This window comes from Salvelinus sp. IW2-2015, linkage group LG33 (assembly GCF_002910315.2).
Source record: "Salvelinus sp. IW2-2015 linkage group LG33, ASM291031v2, whole genome shotgun sequence".
NCBI lineage: Eukaryota > Metazoa > Chordata > Actinopteri > Salmoniformes > Salmonidae > Salvelinus > Salvelinus sp. IW2-2015.
Window position 1 is genome coordinate 11,262,264 of NC_036872.1, and position 11,907 is coordinate 11,274,170.

Sequence of the window (11,907 nt, forward strand, 5' to 3'; positions counted from 1 at the left end):
TGTCTTCTTCACTTGTGATCTGGGGACTTTGGTCCTGTTAATCATCATTTTCTTTGCCTTCTTTTTAGCTGGATAACCTGTTTCAGACAGTGAGTTCTTTTCCCTAGGCTTCTTGCTTGCATGTAGAACACCTAGGGACTGAAAATAAGATAGAATAGAGGATGGATTCCCTTCTTTTGCACTCCCAAGTGAGTTGCACATCCTCCTGTTCATCTTGCTATCTTCGGTCTTGCCTTTCTCCTTTTGTTTTACTGAGCAAAACAACAGGTCAAGGGCAGGCAGAGGTCAATAATCCAGGGTGGTGTGACAAGGTACAGAATGGCAGGCAGGCTCAGCGCAGGCAGAATGGTCAAAACCGGGAAACCAGAAACTAGAAAAAGACAGGCGCAAGGGGAAAACCACTGGTAGGCTTGACGAACAAAACGAACTGGCAACAGACAAACAGAGAACACAGGTATAAATACACTGGAGATAATGGGGAAGATGGGCGACACCTGGAGGGGGGTGGAGACAAGCACAAAGACAGGTGAAACAGATCAGGGTGTGACAGGTGCAGGGTATTGTGCCGGGCCGGCATGACGGTGTTCATTGCCCTGTCCATAGTAAAATATTTTTGACCCAGTGTGGATCGATCTTTGCAGAGCGGGGTATGGGCTTGCTTCAATGTAAACAAAGCAGTCTCCATTGGAACAGTTAATTAGTTGGTTCTTGTATAGAATCATGCGTTTCATCACTTTCCCCACAGTTTTGCAGCCTGCTTTAGTTAGAAACTAATTCAGGCAGCTCTTTGGTTGTCTTAGGTCTCTCTTTATGTAGTGTTGTGGTGTCTCTCTTGTCGTGATGTGTGTTTTGTACTATATTTTTTATTTTTAATCCCAGCCCACGTCCACGCAGGAGGCCTTTTGCCTTCTGGTAGGCCGTCATTGTAAATAAGAATTTGTTCTTAACTGACTTGCCTAGTTAAATAAATAAAGGTAACTTGGACTGAGTTCTGATTGGCCATGCATGACTTCAACCTGAAAGGGTTGTTTTCCTTGAACACTGCATGCTTTCCACAGACAGATATTCCTCTAATTGGAGTTTTGCCCTTGTTTCCTTTTATGTAGATGGATACGCCAGTGCTCTAACTCTCTGTACTGACCTAAGGTGGCTTGGGTGGATTTCCTGGATGAGGCTATGGTAGAGCTCTTCTTCTTTCAGAGGGTTAGCTATGGCCTCCTCCCTTGTAAGGATTTCTCTCTCCAAAATGAAGATAGGAAGAACAGTTTCCTTTGACGTGTTGCGCCTGGCAGCCTCCTTTTCTAAACCATTTTCCTTGATGCTGCTTGATGTGTCAGCCTCCATGTACTCGGCCATGTTGACTGGTTCTGATTTCCCTATATTATGTCAAAAATCACAACAAATGCTTCTATCATCACAAAAATACTTATCCAACATTGTCGCGAGTAATGTAGTGAATATAATTCCCGCTGTATAAACATTGGATGGTTGATTTTGTACTATATATTCACTAGGCCACCAGACTGCTAAGAGATTTCAGGCCCTGGGATTGATTAGTGTGCAGGACTTGCAGCTCTCTCCATTGGTTGACCTGGTGAGGGAGTTCGGAGCCTCCAACGCTCATCGTCTCCAGAATCTAGCCTTGGGCATAGATGACACTCCAGTCACCCCACTGAAAATGAAAACTGATAAATGAAATGACCTTGTGATTTAAACCGTTTTCAGCTAACACTGTTACAGTGCACATATTGATATGTCATTCTGTCTTCTGTATACATATCTTCATAATATCCCAGTCTATTAGCGATGAAGACTCCCTTCATGAAAAAGTCCTCAACCAAACATTTGTTGAGTAGCCTTCTAGACAGTTATTCATAAGGTTTGAACTGCAAGGTGCAGAAACGGTTAAGTCTGTAAGTAGTGTTTCTGCTTTTAAGTTTAACTACAGAATGCTGTCTTGGTTTTAGGATGCATAAAGATGGCAGGCAGCCTCTGACATTTCAACTGACCATCAGGCGCTACTCAGCAACCAACAAATGGTTCAGCCGGGAGAGCAGGCAGTGACCATCCCCAACCACATTGGGCAGAAGATCACCTCTGGTATTGGTAAATAATTCTCACACAAATAAGGAGTATATTTTGTCTGTAAGTCATTACGATTTGAAAATGGACTACCAATGGCTTTGGCAAACATGCAGTAGCTATTGATTAGAACCTACTGTACTGTAAATCTACATTTTAACAGTACATTCATTTCTAAGGCTGGATTTCACAGATCTTAAATGGTAGATCAGTTACTATACATTTAGCAACTAACCTCACTTAAATCTGCCGTGTTGTTCATCAGGCAACAGTGATGCCTTGGCACAACTGGTCACCATGGCCATGAAGCTCTTCCACAAGATGGTGGACACCAGCACAGGCTTCCACCTCACCCTCCTCAACATGTGCTTCAGTAACATGCAGGCCAGGGGTGCTGCTGTCAGCAAGGCATACATCTGTGCCTTCTTCACACACAGATCTCTTGAGAAAACCCAGGCCTCCTCTGTGTCAATAAAGACATCTGGATTTCACCCATAAGATATCAACTAATATCTCTGTCTCAGGCCTTACCCCTGCAATGTGCACTCCCTATGTGTCATCTTCGGAATTCTAAACATGTGCATCATTTCTCTCTCTCTCCGTCCGCTATAGGATGATCCGTCTCAAAGTGTGCTTGGTAACCTTACAGTGCAGGCTGGATCTGATGTTGAAGGTAGGACAGAGTGGTTGACTGGTCAGGATGCATCACAGGGGATACCAGACACACCTTCCAACCTTAGCATAGCCCTGAGGCCTCCCAGCAGCAGCCAAGGTTGGGTGAGTGCTGCATAGGTGGAACAGTAGATGATAAAAGGACCAACAGTCCTGGGATGACAGATTTTCCTTGATTGCCCCCAAACATTGACCCTGAGGTGTTCAGACTCCTGCCTGATGACATCCAGAAGGAATTGTTATCACCTGCCTACCTGAGACCGCCCAGGGCCACCTCAGCCGGAGCCAGCAGACAGCCCACTCATCTCACAACACTTTCAGAACAGCCTGTCTCTCTCTCAGCCTGTTCCATGCAAACTTAATGACTAATTTCACAGCACTCCCAGAGACCATAAATAAACTGCCAAGGGCTTTGACAGACAGCCCAACGCACCAACAACCAACAAACACAAGGAACTCACAGTCACCTCCCCGCAGTCTTCACTCACAGACCGTTTGGAGGAGGGAAACTCCTCTACAGGCCTTGTGTCACAAAGGCAGTCGGCTGACTGGGGAGTTCCAGGAAACGTGGAGATTCATACAGATACACTATACAGTTCATTCGGAACGTATTCAGACCCCTTGAATTTTCTCACAATTTGTTAATGTTCAGCCTTATTCTAAAATGGATTAAATCGTTTTTTACCCCTCATCAATCTACACACAATACTCCATAACAACAAAGCAAATGTATAACAATTTTAAAAATTAAATATCACATTTACATAAGTAATCGAACCCTTTACTCAATACTTTGTTGAAGCACCTTTGGCAGCAATAACAGCCATGAGTCTTCTTGGGTATGACGTTACAAGCTTGGCTGTGTGCTTGGGGTCGTTGTCTTGTTGGAAGGTGAACCTTCACCCCAGTCTGAGGACCTGAGCGCTCTGGATCAGGTTTTCATCAAGGATCTCTCTTTACTTTTCTCCGTTCATCTTTCCCTCAATCCTGACTAGTTTCCCAGTCCCTGCCACTGAAAAACATCCCCACAACATGATGCTGCCACATCATAGGATGCCACCTTTCCAACAAGTCAGTTTGTCAAATCTTTGCCCTGCTAAAGCTGCCCCGGTAAACTGTAAGTGCTGTTATTGTGAAGTAAAAACATCTAGGAGCAACAACGGCTGAGCCGTGAAGTGGTAGGCCACACAAGCTCACAAAACGGGACCGCCAAGGGCTGAAGCGTGTAAAAATCATCTGTCCTCAGTTCCAACACTCAGTTCCAAACTGCCTCTGGAAGCAACGTTAGCACAATAACTTTTCGTCAGGAGATTGATGGGTTTCCATGTCCGAGCAGCCACACACAAGCCTAAGATCACCATGCGCAATGCCACGCATCGGCTGGAGTGATGTAAAGCTTGCCGCCATTGGACTCTGGAGCAGTGGAAACGCATTCTTCCCCTCTCTCTGCCCTCGGACACTAGATAAGGGTTCAGAGGTCAGGGATGGTCTCTGTGTCCACACAACGGTCAGGGTGTTTGTTGTGGACAATCAGAGGGATGGCCATTACTGGCCCATTGAGAGGGAACAAGGGCTTTACTAGACTAGGGGATCCAGAATGGACCAGTACAAACACACAGGGAGCAGCTGTACTCTTGACTTACTGGATCGGCACTTTCTGTTACATTAGTAAAAATGGTTGCATGGTGTCAATGGAATCCTCTTTTAACGATAAGAGGATGGCACTTAATTACTTTTCATAAATTCGAAAAGGTATTTTTTTATTAATTTACTAATAATTTATTAAATAAATAGTTCCTATAAATAACATATTAACAACATAATATTAACCAACAATATACAAAAAGCATATTAATCACAATTGCCTTGAGAAAAGTAAAATAAAAATCTTTGGCTACATGACATGCCTATTGTACAAAAAGAGCAAGATGAATAAATACTTGAACGGACAGACAACTATTCCTGTTATGTGTTCATACAACACAGTCCTACAATTGAAACATATTTCAAAGAGAATTGTCAGTTGATATCCTACAGCTCATTCCCTATCATCCAAATAAATAATCAATCAATACTGTACGTAATCAATACATATAAGATCAATGTGTCACTCAAATGAATGTGGTCATATTGCAGGATTTGAAACGTGTTCTCTGGAGTGATGAATCACGCTTCACCATCTGGCAGTCGGACGGACAAATCTGTGTTTGGTGGATGGCAGGAGAACGTTACCTGCCCGAATGTATAGTGCCAACTGTAAACGTCTGGTGGAGGAGGAATAAGGGTCTGGGGCTGTTTTTCAGGGTTCGGGCTAGGCCACTTAGTTCCAGTGAAGAGCGATCTTAATGCTACAATGACATTCTAGACGATTCTGTGCTTCCAAATTTGTGGCAACAGTTTGGGGAAGGCCCTTTCCTGTTTCAGCATGACAATGCCCCAGTGCACAAAGCGAGGTCCATACAGAAATGGTTTGTCGAGATCAGCGTGGAAGAATTTGACTGGCGTGCACAGAGCCCTGACCTCAACCCCATCGGACACCTTTGGGATGAATTGGAACGCCGACTGCGAGCCAGGCCTCATCGCCCAACATCAGTGCCCGACCTCACTAATGCTCTTGTGGCTGAATGGAAGCAAGTCCCCACAGAAATGCTCCAACATCTAGTGGAAAGCCTTCCCAGAAGAGTGGAGGCTGTTATAGCAGTAAAGGGGGGACCAACTCCATATTAATGCCCATGATTTTGGAATGAGATGTTCGACGAACAGGTGTCCACTGACTTTTGGTACGTAGTCTAGACCTGGTATAAAAATGATGTACAAACGGTTGGTGACACAATACAAGTTACCCCCACATGCCTACCCACAAGTTGATCTCAAGATGATGTCCTAATGCATTAGAAAGGGAAAAACTCAGTTTAGAGTATTAGCCAACTTGTTGAGATTCCAGAAGAATAAGAGGGAGAAATGACTTTTAGGGGGTTTACAAAGCTCCCAGTTTGCTGAGTTCCACGGAAATCCACATAAGCACACATTATTTGTAGACAGGGCCGCAATCCAGTTATTAAAGAGCTTTTTCCCCCTGAGAAATACCAGAAAACACAAGGTCTGTGAACACCGCACTCTGTGGTTCTTTTTTTAGCTGGAAACTCCTCCCTTATAGCATGTGAGAGGGGGAAAGGTTCAGGCAATAGCTATGTGTTTGCCAAGGACTGGTTGAGCTCCCTGAATGGAAGTTGGCAGTACCTCTGGCTAAATCGGTAAGATTGAATTTATTTAATCTTTATTTATTTATTGTTTTTTTCTCCAATCTTGGTAGAGTGAAGTTCATGCATTTTGTAGCAGCATCATTGAGTGGCATATTGGTTTACTCATCTCCAGGCATTTCATCAGGCATTGTATTGTCTGTCACACTGTATTGTTGGGGGCATTATAGTTGGCCTACATTTTCTGAAAAGGCATTTTGAGACGTTCCTTACAGTGAGGGAAAAAAGTATTTGATCCCCTGCTGATTTTGTGTTTCTTCCATTTGCGAATAATCGCACCAACTGTTGTCACCTTCTCACCAAGCTGCTTGGCGATGGTCTTGTAGCCCATTCCAGCCTTGTGTAGGTCTACAATCTTGTCCCTGACATCCTTGGAGAGCTCTTTGGTCTTGGCCATGGTTGAGAGTTTGGAATCTGATTGATTGATTGCTTCTGTGGACAGGTGTCTTTTATACAGGTAACAAACTGAGATTAGGAGCACTCCCTTTAAGAGTGTGCTCCTAATCTCAGCTCGTTACCTGTATAAAAGACACCTGGGAGCCAGAAATCTTTCTGATTGAGAGGGGGTCAAATACTTATTTCCCTCATTAAAATGCTAATCAATTTATAACATTTTTGACATGCGTTTTTCTGGATTTTTGTTGTTGTTATTCTGTCTCTCACTGTTCAAATAAACTTACCATTTAAATTATAGACTGATCATTTCTTTGTCAGAGGGCAAACGTACAAAATCAGCAYGGGATCAAATACTTTTTTCCTTCACTGTATGTGCATAATGGCCATTTATCTTCAAAATAATCTGCATACAGATTCATTTGTTCTAAGGATAATTTGCACATTCTCTGCATACAAAATAAATATTGTCCAACGTCTTAAATATTTCGGGCATCACAGACATATGCCATTGAAAGAATTTCCTCCAGCCTACTTTTTCTCATCTTTCAATAAAGACAACAGACAACTGAGCAGAAATATCATATTGATAATCCACACTGGAAATGAGTCAGCATTTCATATTGGCCTCTCATTCCTTCTTCAGTGCCTAAGGAATCTGAGTCGTATGACAGGCCGTTTCCAAGTATGAAGCAGATTTGGAAATAAAACATTTTAAATGAACAATAAGGCTGTGCTTTTAGACTGTTCCCAACACAATAATGGATCAGTTGATGTCCATGGCGGTAATGATGTAAAAATGTCAACGTCCCTTTTGATATTTTCTTCCACTTGATCTTCATCCACATACTACAAGATGCTTTGTCATGCTATTACTCAAATAAAGAGTTACCAGTGGAACTGAATAAGTTACAGGAGCCCAAGGTCGTTTTGCACTCTTTGTATTCTGTCTCTGTACTATTTGAGAGTGTACTGTATGTAGACAATGAATAGAAGCCACAGTTTAGAGTTTTCCTGCAGCTCACACAGGACAGCCACTTGACCGCTCATGTGAAAGCTGGGTCGAGTCATGTGCTAGCTCTGCTCTGATCAGCTTTTAATGACTCGAAGTTGTGACGGCCTACTAAGCCCCTGTGATCATGAACCCACTGACTGGGAATTTCAGCTATGTGTTAGGCCAATGTTTGCCTATTTGTTCAATCCTTTTAGGGCACTTTGTAGTATATTGGCTATATTTACAGTACTTACAATGAAATTACAATAGCCTATATACAGTATATGTATGACAGTTTCAAAGTATATTAGTTAAGGGCACGAATCAAGCCAGCAATGTCTTCTGGGAGACTTGTATTGAATTTTCTGAAGTCCTGGCAATGTAATAGTAATTAATAGTAATGTATTCATTGTTGCTGTATTAATTGTAAATGTGGTGAATGTACCACTATTCACAGTAACGTCTGTAATATCAGTTATGGCTATATTTACGAGTAAGATATGACTATAATAGCCTACAGTACTTTGGTTTCATATTTTAGGGCAGGTTTGGCACGAGGCTGCACAATGACGACTGATTGGGATTATGACTACCTGATCAAGCTCTTGTCGTTAGGGGACTCTGGAGTGGGGAAAACCACTTTCCTCTACAGGTACACCGACAACAAGTTCAACCGCAAGTTCACCACCACAGTGGGAATAGACTTCAGGGAAAAGAGAGTGGTGAGTCGTGATGCTTTACTTGTGTGCAGCCCATGACATTCCTTTCAAACATATCATTCATGTTCAGTCATCCTTGCTCCACACCAGCTTCCAATGATAATGTGGTTATACAAATTCAAATGTTGAATATTGGATTCATTTTTTGGATGGAATAGTAGGGGATCAACTCACAATTAAAATAGAACATTTGTAAAAATAAAATAAAAAACATATTCCAGAGCAGAAGAGCATGCCTTTGGTCCCAGCTCTTGAGATGACACTTATTCTACAGCTTTCTTGTGTCTTCAGACGTATTTGGGGACTGGCTCTAATGGAACGACAGAGAAGACTTTTAAAGTGCACCTACAGCTCTGGGACACAGCAGGGCAAGAGAGGTAGGCCACATCAAGCTGACAGTACATGTGATATCTGAACTGTCCTGCTCTGCAAGTCTGTCACATTTCACGGTATTTGCCGTTTTTCTAGGAGTATATTGTATTTAGAAATTCAAAGACAATTTTGTATCATTGTTAGATTAGCATTTTCAATGGTATAATCCACATCCATAACGTTACCAGTGTTCGAACATTGTTGTAATTGTATAAATTCCAGGTTCAGAAGTCTCACTACAGCCTTCTTCAGAGACGCAATGGGCTTCCTTCTTATGTTTGATCTGACCAATCAGCAGAGTTTTCTGAATGTCAGGAACTGGATGAGTATGTCTCAGCACACGTATCTGCCAAAGCACTTAGATCAATGTCAGCCTATAATCAGTTTGAATCATCCATTTAGTAGAGCCTGTAAATACAATACCACATTGATAGTGTATTTTACGTTGAATTTGGCATTATAGTAAATTATCTCAGTCTAGCAGGGTAGGTTACTGTTTGTGATTCAAATACTAACTTACACATCCATCAATAACTGGAATTTGATTACCTATTGTTGTGATTGTTCAGGTCAGCTACAGGCAAATGCCTATTGTGACAGTCCAGACATAGTCTTAGTTGGCACCAAAGCAGACCTCAAAGACCTGAGAGATGTACAAGGAACACAAGCAAGGGACCTGGCGGACAGATATTGGTAAGTGAGATGGATACCTGCTTGCTCAGGACAAAGTTCTGCTATCACCACAAAATGTGATCTGACCATTGGCACTGCTCTCTTCTCCAGCGAACCTCCATGAACTGAGGGTGTTTGAGTTCATACTTTTAGCACAACTGTAAAGCATTCGTACCGATCTAGAGCGAATGCTCCAAACAGAAGTAGTACTATTGTAGTACTACCATCCACTCTATGGAGCCTCTTCAGCATCTTTAAAGGACCAGTGCAATCAAAAATGTGATTTCTTGTGTTTGATATATATTTCCACACTGAAGTTAGAATAATACTGTGAAATTGTGAAAATTATTATAATGGCCTTTTAGTGTAAAAACTGTTTGAAAATACTGGCTGAAATTTCAGCCTGTTTAGGTGGGATGGAGATTTGGCCTGCCTTTTTAATTCACCAGGTGGTAAATGAGTTATTAGACCAATAAGAAAGAGTTCCTAACCTCTCTGCCAATAACGGCTAGTGAAATTTCCCCCCCTCCCCACTCAGACAACTCCCAGACAGTCTGAGGAATTCCTCAGAAAACAATCACAGTAAGGTACTTAATTGTTACCCATAATTGATTTGATACTAAGATACAAACGGCTGCATTAGACCTTTAAAATAAAAATGACCCTATTAGAAATAAACCACAACTCAACTGAACGTTGTGGCCTTTATCCATTCATTAATAATCACTATAATCAGTATAGTGTTCAGGTTAATAAGTCCTTCCCTTTCTCCCTAGTGTCCCCTACTTTGAGACGAGTAGTGCCACAGGGGATGAGGTAGACCAGGCAGTGACCACTCTGCTGGACCTGGTGATGAGGCGCATGGAGCAGAACACAGAGGGGCCTGTGTCAGAGGCTGCCAATGGGAGCGCAGTCATTAACAAAGTGGCCGAAACCTCCACCAGCAGGAAGTGTGCCTGTTAGGATGTCAGCCACATTTCATGGACATGTGGTTGGCTGCATTCAGAATGAAGGACCATCCATTCAAATGTTTAACTATTGCATCATAGGAGTTTTATTATATTGGAAAGTTCAATTATCCCATACAGTATTTTAAGGATGTGTATTATCTTCTTATGCAATAATGTGTGTTTATTTTTGGATTGATAACTGCTGCACTGGCTATTTATTCCCGACCTGGTTAGTATTATTTTCAGAGTCTGTACTTGTGCTGTATGTTAATGACCCAGATACGAGTAATATAACACACAATCCAGTTTTATAACATTTGTAAAATGATTAAAAAGTACATGAAAGCACCATGTGTAGATCTCAAGCCAATATTTGTAATATGACTAGGCTTTGTGTGATTCTAAATTGATAAATACTAATCAAAAGTGTTTGAAGAAGAGTCATATGTAAAAAGTATGTTTTTTTTAATTTGACACATTGAGGCATCGATGGAAGGAAAATGCAGCCACATACATTTATAATTGACAATATATAATCCAAAACTGATTATGCAACAACTCATTCACAGTCATGGTTACATTTCTTATATATGAATGAGAAACTCTATTATTGTGTTACACAAACATAGATAGCAATGTGCATTACAGGATCCATGAGTTCTACTGTATACGACAAGGAGCACATTTGGTACTAAGCTTGATTATTACTGGAACAAAATTATCATGCACATTTAAGAAAGTATAGAAAATGTTTAGAGGTCATAAGTACTGACAGAAAAAAATATGAAATAGGTTTTAATACAAAGTCTTAAGAATAAATGCTGTCATTTTAAACACAATTAATGTCAGTTTTACCAATGATTGCCTTTTGACATAAAAATGTCTGGCTGCTTTGATGACTTATCAGTTTGTTCTTATCAAATAAATACATGCAAGCACACACTTGGGGTGATTTGCAATCCGGGGTTCTGTTAGTACCATTCCTTTTGAACACAAACGCGTCTGCACACACATTACTACACACACATTACTACACACACATTGGACATTTTGCTCTAAGGAAATGTGGGGGAGAATACATTCTCTTCATTTATGTGAGTAGTACTGTAGTTTTCTTTGGAGATGATCAGTACATGGAAGCATTTAAAGGAGGACATTCATAGAGGCATTATAATTCAACAACAGAACCCATTAGACAAGACATAAAAGGCAAATATACCACACAACTACCCAAGTGTTTTCTATGTCAGGAAATCATTTGACAACACATCAAATAAAAAACATAAATTGAATGAAATATATTGTTGTACATTGGTTGCCATACTTAAGCCAACATTTTAAATCACATCACATTCAGATAAATAAGTATCTCTTGTTTAATGGCTTTCTTTGGTGTATTTACTTTTAAGAAATAAACATGAGTGAAAATATAAATGTAATTTAATCTAAAAACGAATCTACACGACCAGGGTATGGACTAAGAGTAAACTACTACCTAACAAATTAATGGCACATTCGTATCATATATTTGTGTCATAATAATGATGACAGACAGTACTATGATGGGAAAACAAACCGGTCTGTTCTAAAATACTTCTGTGAGGATGACACCCATGGTCGATGTAATACTGAGTAACTTGTCTTTTAAAAGTACCAATAATCTGGTTCATGAGCATAGTAAATCTGAACTCATAAGCAAAATATGTTAAGGTAAATTCCTAAGATTTTCTACCCCTGCTCATAAGGGCAATCCCATATCTTGTGCATGACACGTACACTATGACGCAACCCTC

General features: G+C 41.0%; 1 protein-coding gene and 1 pseudogene across 2 annotated transcripts; both read left to right on the forward strand.

Moving 5' to 3' along the window:
- Positions 1 to 1,968: 1,968 nt before the first annotated feature.
- Positions 1,969 to 3,399, forward strand: LOC111958117 (DNA polymerase iota-like; annotated as a pseudogene).
- Positions 3,400 to 5,903: 2,504 nt separating this feature from the next.
- LOC111958270 (ras-related protein Rab-27B-like) lies at positions 5,904 to 10,229 on the forward strand. Of its 2 annotated transcripts, none has more exons than XM_023979508.2 (6): positions 5,904 to 6,008; positions 7,922 to 8,123; positions 8,412 to 8,497; positions 8,715 to 8,818; positions 9,062 to 9,185; positions 9,941 to 10,229. In XM_023979508.2, exons 2-6 carry the CDS (start codon positions 7,968 to 7,970, stop codon positions 10,125 to 10,127), a joined length of 657 nt encoding a protein of 218 aa, XP_023835276.1. In that variant the 5' UTR covers positions 5,904 to 6,008; positions 7,922 to 7,967; the 3' UTR covers positions 10,128 to 10,229. The 2 variants fall into 2 exon arrangements, with proteins under 2 accessions (XP_023835276.1, XP_023835275.1); XM_023979507.2 differs by having other exon boundaries at positions 5,905 to 6,008; positions 7,943 to 8,123.
- The last annotated feature ends 1,678 nt before the right edge of the window (positions 10,230 to 11,907 follow it).

Excerpts from the sequence above, each read along its gene's own strand:
- LOC111958270 (XM_023979508.2), top strand. The coding sequence starts at position 7,968 with ATGACGACTGATTGGGATTATGACTACCTGATCAAGCTCTTGTCGTTA. Across the intron at positions 8,498-8,714 it reads GACACAGCAGGGCAAGAGAG|GTTCAGAAGTCTCACTACAG; the intron begins GTAGGCCACATC and ends TATAAATTCCAG. Across the intron at positions 9,186-9,940 it reads GACCTGGCGGACAGATATTG|TGTCCCCTACTTTGAGACGA; the intron begins GTAAGTGAGATG and ends CTTTCTCCCTAG.